General features: G+C 46.5%; 1 protein-coding gene and 1 long non-coding RNA gene across 3 annotated transcripts in view; both read right to left on the bottom strand.

Moving 5' to 3' along the window:
• The window catches only part of LOC147016125 (lysyl oxidase homolog 3A-like), a 261,877-nt gene that overhangs the window by 207,467 nt on the left and 32,369 nt on the right, over positions 1 to 22,041 (bottom strand). For both annotated transcript variants that reach the window (XM_085848863.1, XM_085848864.1), the window contains exons 2-3: positions 8,353 to 8,516; positions 4,646 to 4,851 (exon numbers count right to left, since the gene is read on the bottom strand). In XM_085848863.1, the coding sequence (XP_085704989.1) occupies positions 4,646 to 4,851; positions 8,353 to 8,516 (370 nt within the window). The remainder of the gene's footprint in view (positions 1 to 4,645; positions 4,852 to 8,352; positions 8,517 to 22,041) is intronic.
• Positions 14,996 to 17,250, bottom strand: LOC147016126 (uncharacterized). Its single transcript, XR_015050020.1, has 2 exons — positions 16,097 to 17,250; positions 14,996 to 15,947 (listed from the first exon to the last, which is right to left on the bottom strand). It is a non-coding gene; the product is annotated as an uncharacterized LOC147016126 (long non-coding RNA).

Genomic DNA, 22,041 nt, shown 5'->3' with positions numbered 1-22,041 from the left:
CCGTCGAGTCTGTCATTTCACTCAAGCCGACTGGCAGGGTCTCCAAGCAGCCATCAAACTTATAGACAAGTCTCCTATCGCTACTTTCTCCAACATCAACTCATCCTGGGAATTATTTCAAAGAAACTTGCTCTCCCTCATGCACAGATTTATCCCCTCTCGTCTTCAGTTGTCCTACCTTCCACCCGCCCTTGGTTCACTGAAGCTTGTGGTGAGACAGGTGTCCTGAAACAACTTGCCTTTGCCTCATGGAAAGCAAACCCAACTGAGGGCAATCTCAGTTCCTTCCATAAAGCTCGGAACAAGTGTGTATCTACCCTCAGGAGAGCCAGAAAACAACATTACGGTTGGGTACGTTTGTCTGTCTGCCTGTTTGTTTGTTTGCCTGCATGAAACTTTCGTGTTTTTCTCCGCAACCGCTTGTCGGATTGAGAAGAAATTTTCACCATAGGTGCGACTTCTCATGTATAATGTCGTAATCATAATTATGACGTCATGGGTCACGTGGCGTGGCAGCTATGTTGGAAACGTGGGAAAAATTTGAACCTCTGTATCTCTGAAACCGCACGAAGGAAAAAATTGAACCTTGGCACATGGCAAGTACTCCTCATAAGGAATGTGATTTTTTGGACGACATCATAGGTGCCTTCATTATGACATCATAATTGCATATGTAGAACATTATCTCTGATCAGTATGAAATTTTTTGAGGGTCATCTCAGGATAAAATGGTCCAAAGAAAAAAACTTGGCATCATGTCATGATGATTTCATCAGTTCGGCAGCCATTTTTTTTTTTTTTTTTAACCTTCAAAAATCATCTCTGAAATAGCTGAACAGATTGAGGCGAAACTTTACAAGTATAACCACCTATCCATGAGGAACAATAGAATCACACATATGATGTCATGTCACATGGTTTGGCAGCCATATTGGATTTACCCTAAAACTAATAAAAAAAAAAAATGTTCTCCAGAACGGCTGGACAGATCGAGGGGAAACTTCACACAAATGTTCTCCAAACCATGGGTATACAAGTTTGTTAAGGAATAATTGATAGCAGCCATATTGGATTGCAGAAAAATATTAAATAATGTTTTCTCTGGAACCACTTAATTAATCAACGTGAAACCACATTGATGATCTGGAAGTGATAGGCAATACAGGTTTTGGTTCACAAGTCAATAAGTGACCACTATATTCGTTATTGGTGTGTCTGTCTGTCTGTCTGTCTGTCTGTCTATCCCGAGCATAGCTCCGTGGGTTTTGATCCGATCCTGATAAAATTTTGGTGGGAGGTTTATATCATGATCTAGTTGTGTTTTCCTGAGAATGGGCATGGTGCACCCATTATGGGTGGAGCCACGCCCAAAAAACGTGTTTTTAGTGGGTAGCCGATTTCAATTTACATCTTCTCCGAGGGGGTTTGTCGAATCTGGCAGGGGCTTCAGTATTTGGTTAGCCCAATAGCACCTGCATAGCCCCATGGAGCTCGATTTTCCATTTTCGTCCCAAGGTCAAGATCACAACGTCACGAACTTAGAAAATTGAGAATTTTGACATAAAAATCATACGACCGCCAAAACTTTGAGAGCTAGGATGACAATATTTTTTATGTATAATCTTGAGGTCATTCCCCACCTAAAGTCCTGAAACCATTTTGCTCTATCTCGAACACCTTGCCCGTGGCGCCCCCTTCAAGTTTGTTTTTACGCTGATTTCATCAAAGTATGGATAATCCGAGGAGTGCGAAATGCCATATAGCCTATATGACGTTATATTGTTCCTGGAATGTTCCAGAGGAAGTTTTGCACCAAAGGTCATAATCCTTGACCTTTGACCTTTAAAGTTCACAACGGTCAAATTTTCAAAGTTGTGGGAATCGAACCGGGTTTTCGACCTTCTTCGACGAACTAACTCCATTAAGCTATAGCACGTATCCTGTTTCCTTATTTTAATGTCCACAACATTGTTTTGTGACCTTTAAAGGTTATGCAAAGGTCAAATTTTGAAAGTTGTTGAACGAAACTGGGTTTTCAATATTTTGCAGCCAATAACCTGTCACTCGTACCACATCATGTTGATCATTTTTATAACTTGCTCAAAAATTATCACATTGTCTCATCTTTGACTTCTGAAACAATCTACATCGTCAAATAAGGCTCGTGAACCATCGTCGTCTTCAGACTTGTTCAATTTAAACTTGATAGGATGCATGGTCTGGCACCAGAATTATTTAATTATTTGATATGGGTTCCTTTTCTTTTTTTTTAAATAAGGATCACTTGGCTGTGCCTGGATGGGTTTGAGGGTGGAGGAGTAGCAGCTGAAATGTGAATCCTATTCAGATTCCTCCTGATGAGGTCATCTTTGCTTTTTGCTTGTTTGGGTTCCTTCTGATGACTCCAATGCAGGACTGTACACATTTGGTCTTCCATTTGATTTGAATTTGATTTATTTTAATCCCATTCTGAATTCAATTGAATAATGAATAATAATAATAATAATAATAATAATAATAATGATAATAAATGTCATGGGCCAGGGTCAGATGTCCAATCAAAGTGGTGTTGCATCAAAGCGGGACATCTTGGTACCGACCCGGTCATCACTGCCAGCAGTTATAAAGTGACAGTTCTAATTATGTCTCAATAATTACAAAACACACCAGTGCACAAATGCCACACAAAATACAACATACAAAAGAAGTCCTTGTGAGACTCTGCAATCTCTGATTGCTCATTTTCTTGTTCTCATCTGGAATTGATTAGATGATGGTCTGACAAATGGAACATATCCTTCAATCCTGGGAAATGTAACCATCTCACTCTGTTGCCGAGGAAGGATCATCAAACTAACTCCCCCTATGTTTTTCCATAGTCAGACACTGGAAGAGGTGCAGTTTCTTGAATTTGATTTCCTCACTATCAGCAAAGGCCTCTTCTGCACCAAACACGTTGCAAAACTTCCTGCCAAAGCCAGACATAGTCTGGGGATCCTCCATCGATCCAGGACTTAACTTGGAAATTACAAGCTACTCACATTCTTCAAGGTCTTTGTCTGTCAAGTCAATGGAGTCCTGCTTCCCTCTGTGTGCTGGTGCCCCGGCATCACATCTGTTTCTCATCGATTTTCTAGAATATAAAGCTCTCAACATTATTGGAATGTCCCCGCTGAGGCCAATCAACAAGGTCTGTTGCTTTCACATCGCAGGCAGGTTGGTAGTGTCTATTTTTTTGTGCTTCTTCTCTAATGTTCTCTCTCTGCTCTCACGAGTCTTCCAACCCTACCCAGCAGTGCACCGCCACCGCACTTCATCCACCATCCTGACCCTTGCTCTTAATAACCCCATTAACCCTTCCAAACGTAAACCTCTTCCCTTCTGCTTTCAGTGTTTCTTCTCCGACTTGCTCTGTTCTTTTCTTATTCGTCCATTCCCTTTTTGATTGTTTCCAATTTTCACCTTGCTACCCTACTGTGAGGTCAACCTTGCTTTTCCATGACCTCGCTCTTGTATAATTTGATTGAATTAAAGGCCTTGTGGTGAACATGAATCGTATATTTGTCCTCAGAATATTCGGACTATCTTTCTATGGTGCTCGTGTCTTCTTATTTAAAGGCCACAATTCTTCCCACGTTCTTGTGGGGTTAGCTAGGGGGTGAAGAGGGAAAGAGATTTTTTTTGGCCCAAGTCGTAAATGAACCGGCTGGCCAGGCCTGATGCTCGACGAAGTCCTGTGGTTTGGGTCTGACTTTGTAATTAGTTCATGGTGCCGGTGATGGCTGGCCCACTTTTGGCGAAGGACACCATAGGATCTTTAACATCCACCAACTAATGCTGGCAGACGGGACACCCAGTTTAACGTCCATCCGAGGGACGGCACACACATTGATGCCTGTGAAACACCATGTTGACAGTTTATAGCTGGGCCGAGATTCAAACCCAGGCTCCACAGCAAAGAGGCGAATATGTGTACCTTGAGGCCATCCTCTCAGCCCCCTATAGTGCTCATGTAAAATAAAAAAGTATGACCGGTAATAAAAACAAACTAGAGTAATTTGACTGCGCGCAGTCGATGGGTATGCCTCCGCTCTCCCACACAAACACTTGAGTATTGACATATTTGACCCTTGACCTTTATCATATCTGGCCAAAAATCTAATCAGTTAATTGACCTGTCTAACTTTACCTTTGTACCAAGTTTGATGAAATTCTGTCCAATATTTCTTGAGTTAGGGCGTAAACAGTAAAATTTCAGAGTTTGACCTTGACCCTTGACCTTTATCACATCTGGCCCAAAATCTAATCACTTAATTGACCTGTCTTACTTTACCTTTGTACCAAGTTTAATGAAATTCTACAATTTGCTTCTTGAGTTATCGCATTAACGAAAATCCAGACGGACGAATGGACAAACGGATGGGCAACCCGGAAACTTAATGCCTCTGGCACCCTTGGTGCGGAGGCATAAAAAATGATAAACTCAATTAATGATCTTTCTCAGGAAACCTTCTGTCACAATGTGAGGACTATCCAACATGTTGTGAAAGCTTTGTGTTGAGCAAATGGGTGTTCACATCTGATACAGTATAATGTTCTTATACACTGGCTATAAAGTTTGAATATTTTTGTTAATTTAGCTCACAGGAAAACAGGACGGAAGGCACTCCGTTCTGCTGGAAAGCCGAGCATGCCACAGATGACATGACTGTTCTGCTGGGTCCATCCATCGTTGCAAACAGGATGCCACCGGCCACGCTGCTGTACTTGAAGCACACCCTGGATGACTGGTAGATGACCACGTGCTGACCCTATGGGCCGCAATCTCACATCTTCCACACGTGTGTCATACTAGACAAAAAAAGAAGGAAAGCAGGTGTGAAAGATTTGCCTCTGACAATACAGCATTCCAATGAAGGATACTTTCCATTTTGTAGACAATGGCAGTGAAGTGTTACCAATCCTAATGCAGACAAAAAATAGGATATAGAGTGAACAGGATATGTGTGTGTGTGTGTGTGTGTGTGTGTGTGTGTGTGTGTGTGTGTGTGTGTGTGTGTGTGTGTGTGTGTGTGTGTGTGTGTGTGTGTGTGTGTGTGTGTGTGTGTGTGTGTGTGTGTGTGTGTGTGTGTGTGTGTGTGTGTGTGTGTGTGTGTGTGTGTGGACTGAACATATTATAAAGGCCGATACTGTCCTCACAGAGTTATGCAGTGGGCATCAGACATAACAGCAGATTTCAAACTTTGAGTAGCACGTATGTATACACATAGCTGAAATTCAGCACCTGGGTTGAAAAGTCCCACGCTTTGAAAAATTGTTCCACTCACAGTGACAAATACACCACAACATATGGAAAATGCTTCCACGACTACTGTACCAGAACAATGCAGTTACTCTACAGCCAACGTGCGGCCAACTGTAACGTACGCTTTGAAACTGAATTTCATAAGGTACATTCTTTTGAAATTCAACAAGCTTTCCTATCCTTTCAACTCGTTGAATGTCTGCTAATTCTGAATTTCTACCCCAAGTTGTGATTAAACTTTCCCATTCTGATGAACACCATTTCATGTAAACATGCCATGGCTATGAGATGTAACTGGCTGGATGCCAAAGGAAGCCATAACACACTCCAGATGGGATTGAACTGCCTAAAACGAGAGTATGCAGATTGAAAGAAAGTTTCAAACCATCTGGATAACCCAATACAATAAATCAAGAACAGGAGGTGAAGTCATATGTGAAATGCTGCATGATCCATCATGAGATTGATTAATACTTTCATGATACAAATACAGTGTCTTATCAAAATCAGGTTAAAGAAAAACAATTGAAGGATTATTGCATCTTAACAATTAACTTGTTCAATCTGCTTTGAATTATGAAAGCAAGGAGTCTCAAAAAACAATTTTTTCTATCACGCACTTTAGGGTCTGCCTGATATTTTTGCAACTAATCAAATCATTCCAATTCTCTGAAAAAAATAAAAATCTCTTTATCTCTTTTCTGATGACTCCATTCTCTGCTGGAACATCCATCCCTCATTTAGACAGTCAGCAGCCTCTTCCCTCTGTGCAGATGTCCATCGAACGAGGAGCTGGCCCAACTCTTGAAATATGTCTTTCAACCCTGACAAATCTCACACTCTCGCTTTTCCTCTCCAAAAGGACCGGCTGGCAAACTCTCACATCCACTTCTTTTTTTAAAGAAACATCTTGAAGAAGTTCAATCACTTAAATTTTGGGCCTCACAATCAGCCATGATCTCTCTTAGGCAAACCATACGTCCAAGTTGGCCTCCAAATCAAACCGTCAACTAGAAATCCTCCATCATGTAAAGTATTTCCTTGTCAAATCTGAACTTTAAGCAAGCTTTGATCCGCAGCTCAATGGAGTACTGTTCTCCCCTCCGGGTTGGTGCCCCTGCCTCGTACCTTGCTCAGGGGTAAGACGCCATGGAAACCAAGGATTTAAGATCATTGGAATCTCTTATGAAGAAGACGAGTCTCTGGGCTTGTTACTCTCGCATCGTAGACAGTTTGGTGATCTCTCCTGTTTTCTAATGCCCCCTTTCTGGTATTGCACCATCTGCCCTTTCCTTTTTCTGGCCTCCTCCTCCACCCTCTACCAGGTTTCTACAAGGCACACGTGCTCTGCGAGCAATCAAACGGAAGACCAAGAAGGAACACGAAGAAGTAAAGAGCAAAGATGGAATCATCAGGAGGCACGTGGATAGGATTCGGATTTCCGTCGCGACTCCACAAACCTCAAAGCCCATCCAGGTGCAGCCAAGTGAGCCTCACAGAATTTTTTCGTTGTTGCAAGAATCCATTTCTCCTGAGAGAGACTGAGATAACAAAAAGAAAGACGGTTATCGATGAAAGAGAAGAAAAAGCAAGAATTAGAATGAATAAAGAGAATTATGAAAAAAAAAAATTAGAAAGAAATGTGAAAGTAACAAAGAACAAAGATGTCAGGAAGAACCCCGGACAGATCGATTTCAGCAGTTACTCCCCAGGCTCAAAGCAGCATCATGTACAAGCTACGAGAGATCCGTCAGCGGGGAAGCACAGTCCACACAGCATTTTACAAGGAACCTGATGGCGGACAAAGCATGGACAGAGCAGAGAGAGGGTGTAAGACCAGAAAGGATGCGGTGGAAGACAGAGAGACGGCAGTGTTAAAGTGCAAAGGGGGATGAAGAAGATTGATGAAAATATGGAAGTTGGTTCCACAGTTGAGGGGAAAAAAAAAGAGTAATGAATGATTGGAAGTGAGCAGCGATTCTGGATTTAGGTCGTTTCACCAGTAGGGGGTTTATGGTGGACCGTGTGTGCCCTGCAGGAACCTGAGGGTTGGGGAGGACAAAGCATGGAAAGAGCAGGGGGTGAAAGACCAGAAAGGAGGTGGAAGAAGACAGGCAATGTGAAAATGACAGGCCTGTCGACTCAGCTTCATCACAGGAAATTCCAATAATCTTGAAGGCCTTGGTTTCCATGTTGTCTTACCTCTGAGCAAGATGTGAGGCAGGGACACCAGCCCAGCAGGGAGAGCAGTACTCCATTAAGCTGTGGATGAAGGCCTTGTAGATGAGCAAGAGTTGAGGTATGCCAAGGAAGGACTTTGCCCTGTCGGTGCACGACGGAGGATGCCCAGTAGGTGACTGGGTTTGGCAGCCATTTTTGGATGCGTGGTTTGCCCAAGAGAGATCATAGCTGATGGTGAGGCCCAACAATTTTAGTTACTGAACTTGTTCAAGAGGTTCGTTAAGAAGTTAGATAGGAGCTAGAGTTTTCCAGATAGTCCTTTCGGAGAGAAATGGAGGATGCTCTACAGGTGCGCACACTCACCTCTAAGCCGTCTAGCCTGGGTTCAAATCTTGACCCAGCTATAAACTGTCATGCCAGAGCTTCACAGGCAGGGTGATTCATCAATGCGTGTGCTATCCCTCGGACAGACGTTAAAGATCCCATCCCGACGATGTCTTTCGATGAAGGGGAGGTGAGCCATCACCGGCACCATAAACAATTGACAAATTCCTGCCTAAACCTACAGGGGGCACTGCATCAGCAAGCACAGCCACGCTCCCAGCAACGATGCAAACCAGTAGCCACAGGCTGCACACAAAATGAATGAATCGATGTGTCAAGTCTATTGGATTGAGTAGTCGTTTTGTCAAAGCAAGACAGTGTTGGAAATTTTTTCAGCCAGTTCCCACTCGACCTGCTTAGTTCTGGTAAAGATCAAATAATTGGGTGTTGTTTTCAGGTGGAAATGTGGTATCAAACTCAAGAGCCTGAGATCATCCATCAATGTTATACTGGACCCTGACCTTGAAGAAACCAAGCCTTACCTCAATGATGTTTGACTTCGATACAGCTTTATTGCGAACATCCTGGCAAATGACACCGACATCCTCATTGTGGCTGCAATCAGCGACACCCCAGCCCCGTGACTGACAGTTGTGGATGCTCTTCTCCAACCCAGTGCAGTACACGTTGTCAAGCCATATCTTTCCTGAAGCAAAATAAAATCACCAAGAAGATTCAGAAAAAAATTAATCATCTGTGCAATCGATTCAATCCCAGAACATTTACCAGCTTCACTAGTTTTCATTCTGAGTTCTTGTCATGGGGAGACGTACATAAGCTTACAAGCAAAAACATTACTGAACAAAATGTGACAAACAATTTGGTAAACTAAGAAATGCCATTTAAATGGCTGTAAAGCTCACCCAAACCCTAACCCTAACAGCTTGTTACTTGTTATTGAAACCAGTATAAAAAAAAGCCCATCAAAATGACAGGTTGCAATTATTTTATTTGAAATATTCAAGAATGGAAGATGTGATTTTTCGTAGCAAGAAGCGTTATTTTAAAACACTACAATGTACAATTGTTACCCTATTTATTTCCTTTATCTTCTGGGACGTTTCATTTTGACGGAGCAGCCTCTTGAGTGTGCCAAGGTCTGAAGCCTCGGCCTAGCTTCAGGTGTGCTTATAATCTTCTCTATTTATTAGACATCCTACGGATGTAAATGAACACTCGTTTCACTCTGCATGCGTTACACATCATGCGCAGCGAATTTCACCTCCTTGTACCTTGTAACGATTGTTATTGAAGAAAACGCTTCTGTACACCGCCCATGGTGCCCAGCTGCAAGTCACCGTCTCCAATTCTGATGGAAGAGATGGAATTACTCTTTTATGAGTAATGTTTTTCAAGTTTTTTTTTTTTTTTGGTCTTGAAAAATAGACCTTAGTGAACACCCAGTCATCATTTATTTGAGTCTTTGTGGTCCTTGTGCGTTTTGGGTCCTCGGGGGATTTGGGGTCCTCAGGGTATTTGGGTCTTTTGCGGCCTCATGGTCTTTTGACCAGTGAACACCCAGTCATGTTAAAAGGTTGGCTTTTTATACACTACTCAAATCGTGCTCATGAAGGGGAACGGACAAACACACAAATACACATTGTGTTTTATATCGGTAGATTAGAATTATATGGAACGTATAAGGAATGTTTGCTTTTTCACAATAATTTCAGGGGAAACAAGTCATGAAGCTATTGGATTGCAGTTGATAAGAAAATTGGTTTTGAATACTAATACATTTGAGCATTTGTTGAAAAGAAATTGCTGCACAAAACAAACCCCCCCCCCCAAAAATGTATTGAGAGTTCTAAATGTTAAGATTTCCTCATAATACAGCTGGGTTTCATACCAAGGCCTTGCCAGAATTCAAGTCAGGTCATTCAAATTCCATGGGCTTTGCCACATCACAAACACCGGGACATATTTTATCTGTCTTGAGGAATCTGACCCGTGAAAGGCTCAAAAACATCGGTATTTAAGCACGTCTTAAGAGAAAACTTCTGACGACACAGGAAAAGGCACCGATCTTAAAATCGACTCCATACAAAATAACTCAGAACTTTCTTTAACATTTGGAGATACCCCTGCGACAATTTCTAAAAGCAATTTATTTTCGATTTTGTTGAGCTTTCAAGCTTCCAATGAGCTTTTTTTCTTTCTGTTCCCATTTGTTATGATCTTCAGTAGCAAACCCTTGGAGAGCTGGCAATGACAGCCTGCAAAGCTGCAAAGGCAATTTGGAACTCGCTGTGCCGGCAGAGGCAGTTTTCTTTGGCAAGTCGTGTTTCTTTCCAATGACTAAGGTCCAGTCCTGAATAATCTAGCCATTGCATGAAACGTTACTACATGAAAGCTCAGTGACCGAACAAATGTCAATGATTAATTGGGAAATCATTTCGCTGCTGCTGCTGCTGCTTGTTTGCCATGAGGAAGTGATGTGAACATATCTGGGACGGAATGTTGCTTCCAGCAAGGATTCAAAAGAAGCGCTTGCATTGCCTGGTTCAGGCGTTATTGATACACGCTAACACAGGTAGTGAATGTATATCGGATTCTGGAAGAAGAAAAAAACACACACACAATTAAAAAAACCGAAGCACTGACAACAAGTGCAACAAAAATCGACACCAAACAAATGTGTTTTAAGGCCTTCATATCAGCTCGGCTATGAACCATCCAATGCAACTGTGAGATGCAACTGGCATCAAAACCTTTTTAATACAACCATTAGCTAAATGATACGTGTCAGTGAGAATACGTGTTATACGAGTTATGTTTGCGTTTCCATAAAAGGTAAACTCATATGTTGCATCTCACAGTTGCACGGGATGCACTTCTGGCTCCCTGGCCATCTTCAGTGCGGAGTGGATTCTGCCCTGAAAGTGAAATGACATGCCATCCTGTGAGGGAGTGTCTATTATCTCGGGTGGATGGCATCCACCTAATAACAACAATCTAGGCAATTGCCAAACACACGAGAGGATAGCTCCAAGCATTGAATTAAGCAATTGTCTCTTTAATACGTGAACAATGCATCAACAAACAAGGAAACGGAACAAAATCCCCAAACGGAAAGACAGCTAAACTCTGCAGAAACAACATCCCAGATATGGGGCCCACACACACAACAATCATGAACTCGACCCAACCATGGAATTGGAAGAAAAAAAAAACCGAACGATGGAATTTAACAGAGGAGACATGAGAGAGAAATGTGGGCAGGATACCATCACCCCGATCCCCACCATCTGTGTATCCTCTGTCCTCGTTATATGTTGAGCATCAACATCCCCATGAGCAAGGCTCTCTGGATGACGATAGCAAACAATATAAAATATTCAATATAGTGTGTGTGTGCGTAAGTAAAAATTAATTAATTAATTAATTAATATATACATTGCCTGGAGAAAGTCGACAACTCCTTTCAAAATTTTCACCTTTTGTTGCCTTATTATAGCCTAGAATGAAATTGCGTTAAAATCAGACTTTTTCCACCTTTATTTAAATATTGTAACCAACAACTTCCAAGTTAAAAACAAAGTCGACAAATTTTAGAAAATTTATTTAAAATACAAAAATATAATATCTTGGTTGGATAACTGTCCCACCCCTCCCCCCCCTTTATAATATCAATTGTAAATTAGCTCAGGTGTAACCAATCACCTTCAAAATCACACACCAAGTTCATTGGCCTCCACCTGTGTTAAATTGCAGTGATTCTGATCATTTCAGAACAAAATCAGCTGTTCCTGGAGGTTTCCTTTGCTGGGTAGTGCATTTCACAGCAAAGGCACAACCATGAGCATCAAGGAGCTTTCAAAAGACCGAGCTGTAAGTTGTGATAAAGTTGTGGAAAGGCACAGATCAGGGGATGGGTATAAAAATATTTCAAAGGCCTCGAATATCCCTTAGAGCACAGTTAAGGCAATCATTAAGAAGTGGAAGGCATATGGTTGTCTTAAAGCCTGGAATAAAAATTTTCTCCACCAAGACCCTGCCTGGATCAGGCCATCCTTCCAAACTGGATGACCAAGCAAGGAGGAGACTGATCAGAAAAGCCACCAAGAGGCCAATGGCAACTTGGAAAGAGCGACATGCCTTTATGGCAAAGACTGGACACCGTATGCATGTGACAATAATATCCGAAGCACTCCACAAGTGTGGCTTGGATGGTAGGGTGGCAAGAAGGAAGCCATTACTCAAAAAAATCCACCTTCAGCCCGTTTGAGGTATGCAAAAAAAAACACTCTGGAGATTCTGAAGCCATGTGGGAAAAAGTTTTGTGGTCTCACAAAACCAAGATAGAACTTTTTGGCCTCAATGCAAAATGTTACGTTTGGCACAAACCCAACACAGCACATCACCCAAAGAACACCCTCCCTACTGTGAAGCATGGTGGTGGCAGCGTCATGTCATGGAGATGTTTCTCATCAGCAGGGACTGAGGAACGTGTCAGGATAGAAGGGAAAATGGATGGAGCAAAATACAGAAAAATCCAAGAGGAAAACCTGCTGCAAGAAAGAAAAAGCTGAAATTGGGGCGGAAGTTCACCCTTCAGCATGACAACGACCCGAGGCACGCAGCCAAAGCTCCACTCGAGTGGCTAAGGAACAAAAGGATAAATCTCCTTGAGCGGCCCAGTCAGAGCCCCGACCTAAATCCAATCGAAAATCTGTGGCACGACATGAAGATTGCTGTCCATCAACGCTCCCCACACAGCTTGGCTTTGTTTGAACAGTTTTGTATGGCAGAACAGGTAAATATTGCCCAATCAAGGTGTGTAAAGTTGGTAGAGACTTATCCCAACAGACTCACAGCTGTAATTGCTGTCAAAGATTCTTCCACCATGTGTTAACTCAGGGGGGAGGGGGGGGGACACTTATTCAACGAAGATATTCTGGTTTTGTATTTTTAATTAATTTTCTGAAATTTGTAGAATTTGTTTTTCACTTGAAAGTTGTGTTTAACCAAGTTTAACTAAGATGATGCAAAATGTTCCAAAAGATAAAAGGGGAGCAGCAAGTACTAATAGTAGTTATTTATAAAATGGAGTCAATAAATTAATCTTACAGTGAGATGTAAGGACAGTGAGATAACCGTAGTCTGAGAAATGCCTTTTTCTCTCCTGAAATGCCTTTTCTACATCCCTGCACTGTGGCCGAATGATCTGGAATTTGTAGACATCGTCATGCAGCATGGAAGAAAAAAATGTTGAGACAATCACTAAATTTTGTCAGTATTTTTTTTTGTTCATCATCAATATTAATAACCTCCCTGATACTCTGTAAAATCATCTCTTCTCTTTTGCAGCCGACTCTACATTGTGTCACACATTGCCCCCATCCCTCTGCAAGACAAACAACAGCTGCGTCTCTCTCTGTTGATCTAGAAATGATTACACTCTGGTCTGTTAAATGGAACATGTTCTTGAATATTGTAAAGTCCATCATGTTTCACCCTTTTGCTTTGGAATGATTGTCAAACGGATCCACCTATCTATCCTTGATCATCCACAGGAAGAGGTTTAGTCACTTGGAATTCCAAGCCTCACCATCAGACATGACATTTCCTGGGCCAACCACATCACAAAGCTGGCCTCCAAAGCCAACCACAGACTGGAAATCTTACATCAATCCATGTCTTTGCTTTGAATACCAGAGTTACTCAAAATATACAAGACCTTGCTCATAGCTCAACAAAGTTTTCTCTGCAGAGCTGGGTAAAACCACAAACTGGTCCACACGTGGAACATGTCTTTCAATCCTGACAAATCTCACACTCTCACTATGTCTCTCCAAAAGGACCGTTTGGAACCCCTCCACCCATCCACTTTCTCAACAATCCTCTGGAAGAAGTTTCTTTCAAGCTTCTGGGTCTCACTATCTGCCATGACCTTTCCTGGGAAAGTCACATTTCCAACCTCGCCTCCAAAGCCAGTCGCCAACTGGGAGTCTCCGTCGTGCAAAGTCCTTCCTCGGCCCACCTGAGCTCCTGACCACATAAAAAGCTTTCGTCCGCAGCCTGATTAAGTACTGCTCTCCCCTTTGGGCTGGTCCTCCTGCCTCTCACCTTTCTCGGCTTCACGCTGTGGAAACCAAGGCATTTCGGATCATTGGTATCTCCTGCGATGAGGCTGAGTCTTTGGGCCTCTCACTCTCTCACCACAGGCAGGTCGGTGGTCTTTCTGTCTTCTACCGTCTCCTCTCCGGTCTCGCCCCCCCCCTGCTCTGTCTGCGATTTGTCCCCACAATATTTCAGCAGGGCACTCAAGGTCCGCCAACAACCCCCTTCTGGTAAAACTACCAAAATCACTGCTCACCTTCACTCTTTCATTCCTCTTTTTCCCCACCTTTGGAATAAACTCCCACTGTTCAATCCCATTCTTCCCTCCAGGCCTTCAAAACAGCTGTTCACTACCACCTCTTATCGTCCCCCATCCAAATCCTTGGACTTTTCTACACCGGTTAATCCACCCCAAACCCAACTCCTTCAAATTCCCTGCTTTCCTTCCTGAAATTCCCTGTAATGTCCATCTTGTATTTCCCCATGTTCCCCACCCCATCCCTCTCCCTTCCACAGATCTCCGAATGTCTCTGTTCCCCACCGTTTTTTCCTTCCCACTCCCACCCCTCTTGTCTCATGCCCCCCTTGATGTGTGTTGTGTGTTAGCTCTCATACGAGCCTCGACAAGGTATACAAAAAAAGTACTGCCCTCCACTATGGGCTGGTGCTCCAGCATCACATCTGTCTCCCCTGCTTTATGTGGAATCTCAAGCCTCAAAATTACTACAATCTGCCACGATGGGCAGATTGTCTGTTGGGCAGATTGACAATCTGCAATGTCTGTTGTTGTTGTTGGGCAGGGCAGATTGACAATCTGCAATGTCTGTTGCCTTCACATTGAAGGCAGGCCAGTGGCTCCTCTGTTTTCACCCACTATTCTTCAACATTGCTTCCTCTGTTCTCTGAGTTCTGTTAGCAAGTAGCTCGCTTACCACCTGCCAAGCAACTTTCTTGATTAAACGTGCTCAAGCTGACAATGCAATGGAAACGGAGTGTTCAGAACTACTTTAAAACATGGCGGAAACCAATGTAAACTACTCCAATGTGGTACTTGAGGAAATGTTGTGGGGCTGTCGTTTTCAGTTTTACTTGATCCTCATGTGACAACATGTGATACTTGAACCCAACCTTCATCATGAGTGTTGTACCAAAGTGTATCGACTGCATCATTGTGTGAGCAGTGGCTACAGAGTACAAGGAAGAGGGAAATAATCTATACTAAACCAGAGTTGGTGTCAAAGCCACTCAATGCTCGCCTGTTTATACTCTTGCGAATTTGCGCCCGCCGGCGTGCGATCGGCCGCGTAACTCGAATCGCGACCGCATCGCCCACCGGACGGACAATTCAGTCATGACCCTCCTGGGACGACCACCAGAAACCAGTCACGGGTGGGGGTTTAACCCCACCACCACCCAGTCCGCAGTCTACCCACGCGAAATAGGGTGAATCGCCAAATGTCGATATACCTAAGTACCCGCGCAGGTAATCTGCCGAGGGATGGGACCACGCCACAGGCCGACTCCGGACACGAACCGCTTAAGCGGTTCGTTCCGTATTACAGGGATAACCGAGCGGAGTTATCGTCGGCCTTGACGGTTCCGATTAATTACCAGTTGTTTTAAACCCACCACGAATCCCTTACGTGATGCAAGATGGAGATTCAATAAAAGAAAAGACGAAGTGAAACGGGAAAACAGTTCAACAAGCAAGCACTTTATTACACAGTCAAAAGGAAGCAGGGAAAGAGTTAAAACCAAATATAATTATTACAACACTTAAATAGTTCTACTTGATCAGACTGGCGCCACACACAAACATTTACACAGAACCCAAAAGAAATGGAAGTCGCGACTTCCCTGAGCGCGTCGAGTCCTTGGCGACCGTAACTCCGAGTCCCTCCTGTGTGGTCCACGAGCTCGTGCCGCGCGCCTGCACGTGTCGTTCGCCCGACAGCTCGGACGGACGAACAGAACCTCCGACCAGGGACGATCACCACAACTCTCCACAATTCCCCTTCAGGGACAAGGGAACAGGAAAAGGAACGACGTTCTCGTCGACCTTCACGTCCACGCCTTTTTGTCAATCGCTTGCACGAACCAAGAGCCTTCAGCCTCCAACTGGGACAAGGGAACAACCAACCAACCACGACTCTTCACGCCCACCCTTTTGTAGGGGCCGGCTCTGCCCTTCACTCCGCCCCAAGCCCCTTCCCGTTCTTGGCTCCTCCTTCCTTCGAGGCATTTCCAGAAAGCTCTCGAAGGGGGGCGTGCCCCCACTCCGACCGTCTCACGCCATGCATCCACCAATCGGGAGCGAGGCAGTCCTCGCAAATTGCACGACGATCCTGGCGCACATGGCAATGAACAACAAGGGGGGGGGGGATTCAGGCGGAATCATCAGGCGGGGAAATTAGGTGGGAAAACCCCACAAGCGTTGTTGGTTTTTGTTCTTGCACGCGCCCGCACGGTGCTCGTTGAATGGCGAGTGGCGAAGATGTGGTAGCGTAGTTGTGGAAGGTGGCGTCGTGTAGTGAATGGCGTGATCGTTGAGATGTTGGATGTGGCGAGGTTCGTTGTTGTTTTTGCACCAAATTAACTGCAGCAAAAGAAAAACGGCTAACTGAAGCGTCGCAGCCCAAATGGATCACATATATTCCCTCTATACAAGGGGTTTGGGTTAATTACACATGAACTTACCGATATATCTCACCTGAGGACCCTTTATGGTGTAATGCGAATTTCCACAACCGTAACACTACCCCTCCCCTTTTTACAGACTCGTCCCGAGTCGTCAAATTCTCGTGTACCATCATGTGTAGTTCTCCCCTAATACGTTTTACCTTCGGATCCCTGAGTGCGACATTCAGTGTATTCGTGTCCCCAAAATAAATAACCTGAGGGCTGAGTAACTAACTAAACAAACCCACTCATACAGACGACTTAAATAAAATTGCCGGCGCTAACACATACATGCCGGGGGCGCACTCATATTTACAGTACATCTTAACAACTTACAATTTACACTAAACCATGCCCCAGGATCAATGGACTCTACAAAGAGAAAAGCAGTTAGCAGGGAGCCAGGCTGCTCGCATGCAGTCTCTGGCTCAGGCAATGCAGGTGACAGGGAACGTGGCCAGCTGCTCACACGCAGTCCAAGGCCTCCCCCTTTTGAAATGAACACAGTGAACCACAACGGTGCATGGGCTGCACAAACGCAGTCTCCGTGCCAGCTCAAGTGGCACACACAATGAACGCAACGGCGCTTGAGCTGCGCAACGCAGTCTCCGTGAGAGCTCAAGTGGCACACGCAATGAACAAAATGTATGGATGGATGGATGGTTGAATGGATGAATGCAAACACGGTGCACAGGCCGCCACTGCATGCCAGTGTTGTAGCTGCCAACAGGGCAGTCCTCACAAACTGCACGACGATCCTGGCGCACATGGCAATGAACAAGGGGGGGGGGGGAATGCAAAACAGAAGAGGGGCAAAAGATGACGAGGGCAGTAGGCATGGGTGGGAAAGGTAAAGGCAGGCAGGCAAGGCATGACAAGGCCGCTGTAGCAAACACAGCTGGCAGATGAACTGGCCGGCACAGGCCTTGCAGCAAACACAGCCGACAGACGATCCGTCAGGCACAGGCCTTGCAGTTAACAGCTGGCAGACGGTCGACCGGCACAGGCCTTGCAGTAAACAGCCAGCCGATGAAGTTGGCCAGCCTCCCGCCGTGCAGTGCAGGTTGGTGGAGGGAGTGCGGTGGTGCTGGCAACTCAGAAGGCGGGCTCGGACCTACCGACCTGTTTCCCTCCCACCTATCGCCTTTGCCTGTCTCTGTCCATACCCACCCCCTTAATTTGTAAAACCCAATTTAGCCCTAACGAATTTTTTTTCGTTTTTATTTTTACTTTCACTTCCTCACTATAAATTGTCCCCTAACCCCCTTCACTGTCTCTGTTCGGCTAACCTATAGTCTTCAAAGCATACTCCCAACCCCTACATTCTCTTCCTGGAGGGGAATGAGGGAGAGCTAGCGTCCTGCATCGAGGCCCAATGACGCCTCAGGATGGCCTCCCCAGACTTCAGCGATCTTTACCCAAAGTGGGTCCAGCGGCCCACAACGAGAGTGAAGGGATAGATGGTGCAGAGGGGAACACTTCCGAATCTACCCCAACCATTAACTCTTAAACTACCACGGGGCTTTCAACAAGCGCCTCTCGCTTAAACTATCGGTTCTAACAACCAAGATTCCCGTCGCCTGTGTTGGTGTCCTCACAATTTTGGGCCTTGCCCCCCAATTTTCCGCCCGTGCCCTCACACGGTTTCGTGGCTGGGACACGTGGCTCCCTTGGCAGGAACTACCCTCTGCCGATTCCCCAACGATGGCACCCCCGGGCACTCCACTGCCTCAGAGTCTACCAGCTCCCTAAACACCGGGGAGTGCCCTCTATGGCGATTCCCCTGAAACGCTCATGTGGCAGGCTGGCTTCCTGGGCCCCTTTCCGAGGGTCACCCGTGCCCACGACACTGCCCACGCGGCTAATGGCGCCCCGGGCCCCCGCATCATGCGGGCGCACCCGTGCCCACTACACTATCCCGGTCCCCCATGGGCCCTTGGCCGACCACGGCCGACGAGCCCGGTGCCCGGGGTACCCACTCAGCGATACTCACCTTTCGCAGCCACGCTCCCAGCCCGTCAACAGGGCTCCTGCACCCCTCCAAACGGGTTTCGAGCCAACTTTCCCACCAACAACAAAATGACCTCCATTTTGTAAATTTGACTAACCCAGCGAACTCACTCGACACTGACCCCGGGGTCCCTTGGGCGGGAATCACTCCTCCCCCCAATCACTCATCGCACCATGCATTCCACATTCGCTCCATTCACGCAGACCCACTGGCCTCACTCACTCACCAAGTACATTTTCCTTCCACACTTCTCAACTCACATCGCTGAACTCTTCCATTCTCTCATTACATCCCCAAACTAACTCGTATTCCCACGTCGTCCCTTACACTACAGCACGTTCCTTTTAACACTACGTAGCTTAGCTACGTCCCCTCTACACACTCACAAGTCTGTCACTGTCCTCAAATCTCTAAAAAATCATTTCCCTCCTAAATCTAAACTGGATCCCTCTACCTAATCCATTCCACGGACTCCATGAGGACTCACCCCTGCCCCATGAAGCCGGTCTAACGAAGCTCACCCTTCCCCCGAACTAGTGTCATCCTGTGCCCGGGCAGGGGGGTCTTTCACCCCTGCCCAGGGAATCCTGTTCACCCGAAAGCGAGGCTTGCTTTTTTTTTCTTCTTCTCGCGCAGCACCAGCGCGGCACCTCGCAACTTGTGCACCTTTAGCGTGACGTCATGGCAGCCGTTCACGTCCCTCGTCCCTCTTGGACGGTACCATCTGGCAGGGATTCACCCTCCTGCCGGATTCCAACCACACACGCAGACATGACGTCACCCGGCGCATAAAAAAACCACAAGCCTCACGTCTCGAGGATTCCCCACGTGAACACATGTGCTCTGCCAGTTAGAGCTTAACACACACGCCGCGTGGAGAACCCGTCCGTTCTAAATCCGTCTACCCAGCCTGGCTTTTGTCCGTCCGTGGGATCGGCAACATTCACCGCTGGCGTTTCCGGACCGGGCTTCACTCCCGCAGCCGAGCACGTGGCGGCCTCGTGCGTTGCACAGCACGGACCTCGCGCTCGCTGCCGTGTAAACCCGGCGCGGTCCCAATTACAACTACGGCCGCTACTCGGCTTTTGTCCCTCTGTCGCCGTCGTCTCCGTTCCACGCACACACTCCTGCGTGTTAAAACGCTCATTCTCCACTCCATGACATTCACCCCGGGAGACGCGGCTGCATGTTCGCACATGCCCACCGTCATCTCCCTTTCGTACCGCTCTCTTACACACACCGTCTCTCTCACACGGACTATTTCACTCACACCCAACCTTTCACTTGCACAGGGGGTCCCTTTCACACAACGCCTTTCATCCACGCTATGCGTGCGTGCCGCACGCATTTTGCCACACTCGTGAACACACACAGGAACATTCACACTGGGGATTCGCGCCACCACAAGGGGTTCCGGGGACTCCATACCCCCCAAGCTCCTCGTGCACCCGTCCGCAGCACTCGTCCCCTCAAACTCGCTCGACACGACCGAACCCACCTGGTCGTGACTCGCTTCAAGGGATCTTTGCGTCTCCCTCCGTTCCCGAAGGAGGCTATCCAGCTGCTCGCACCAGGTCCCCACACGTTCTGCCAGCTCACCCCATTAAGCCTCGCTCACTCTATGTGTTTGTGCTCGTCCTGAACCCCGTCCAATTCACCCTCTATCTCCCGTGTCTCTGCCAACCCAGTCACCTCTTCACCCATTACCTCCCTTGTCTCCACTATTATTTCTGCCGTCTCCACGTGTCTCTTACACGTCGTAGTCACCACATTTACTTTTTCCCTCTGTGTCACCGTCACTTCCTTTGTCACCTGCTCGAGTCTCGCCCAACGCGTCTCCCGAATTATTTTCTCCTCACCCGCCTCCATTGCGGGCCTGACAGCCGTTGCACTCCCTCCAGCTCGTTCGCTCCAGCACGTGGCGCCGTCATGCCCGCCTGCAGGCACCGCCCCACGTGCTGCATCTCACCCCGCATCTCTTTCATTTCTTCTTTCATTCCGTTTTTTATTTCATTTGTGTTTGTATCCATCTGTTTATTCACTCCATCTATTTTGCTGTTTATGTTCGCATTCATTGCCGCCAGCATGGCGCAGAGCTGGGCCATGTCGGGTGCACGCGGCTGGGCCGACTCGGCGAGGATCGGGGGGTTTTGGCGGAGAGGGGGAGGGGAAGTGTCATACACCGCGGCCGCTGCCGCGCCTATTTCGGGCTCTGGGTTCAGTTGGGGGGGGGGAATTGTTCCTGCATTACAATGGGAATGTCCTGCACGGGGATTTCATCCTGGACCATGGATTATACCAATTCTAAATCCATATCTACCCCTGGCTCCCGCCCGCCTTGAGACTCCATCTTATTTCTCGTAAGAGATTAATTTAGTTTTGCTCGTAATTTTGGAGGACCGGGGGGGGGGGGGTCGCCTCGCACACCCCTGGTCCGATTCTCGTGAATTTAGCCTGGAGACGGGAGAGTTTGTTTCCCACTCGCTGACACCAATGTTGTGAATTCGCGCCCGCCTGCGTGTGATCTGCCGCGTAACTCGAATCGCGACCGCGTCGCCCACCAGACGGACAATTCAGTCGTGACCCTCCTGGGACTACCGCCAGAAACCAGTCACGGGTGGGGGTTTAACCCTACCACCACCCAGTCCGCAGTCTACCCGCGCGAAATAGGATGAATCGCCGAATGTCGATATACCTAAGTACCCACCCGGGTAATCTGCCGAGGGATGGGACCATGCCACAGGCCGACTCCGGACACGAACCGCTTAAGCGGTTCGTTCCGTATTACAGGGATAACCGAGCGGAGTTATCGTCGGCCTTGACGATTCCGATTAATTACCGGTTGATTTAAACCCACTTCGAATCCCTTACGTGATGCAAGATGGAGATTCAATAAAAGAAAAGATGAAGCGAAACAGGAAAACAGTTCAACGAGCAAGCACTTTATTACACAGTCAAAATGAAGCAGGGAAAGTGTTAAAACCGAATATAATTATTACAACACTTAAACAGTTCTACTTGACCAGATTGGCGCCACACACACACATTTACACAAAACCCAAAAGAAATGGAAGTCGCGACTTCCCTGAGCGCGTCGAGTCCTTGGCGACCGTAACTCCGAGTCCCTCTGGCGTGGTCCGCGAGCTCGTGCCGCGCGTCGCTCGTGTGGTCCGCTCGACAGCTCGGACGAACGAACAGAACCTCCGACCAGGGACGATCACCGCAACTCTCCACAATTCCCCTTTAGGGACAAGGGAACAGGAAAAGGAACGACGTTCTCGTCGAGCTTCACGTCCACGCCTTTTTGTCAATCGCTTGCACAAACCAAGAGCCTTCAGCCTCCAACTGGGACAGGGGAACAACCAACCAACCACGACTCTTCACGCCCACCCTTTTGTTGGGGCTGGCTCCACCCTTC

Source organism: Eptatretus burgeri, chromosome 12 (genome assembly GCF_056783735.1).
Source record: "Eptatretus burgeri isolate ZD-2024b chromosome 12, Ebu_testis_v1, whole genome shotgun sequence".
Taxonomy (NCBI): Eukaryota; Metazoa; Chordata; class Myxini; order Myxiniformes; family Myxinidae; genus Eptatretus; species Eptatretus burgeri.
This window is presented reverse-complemented; position numbering and strand designations above follow the sequence as displayed.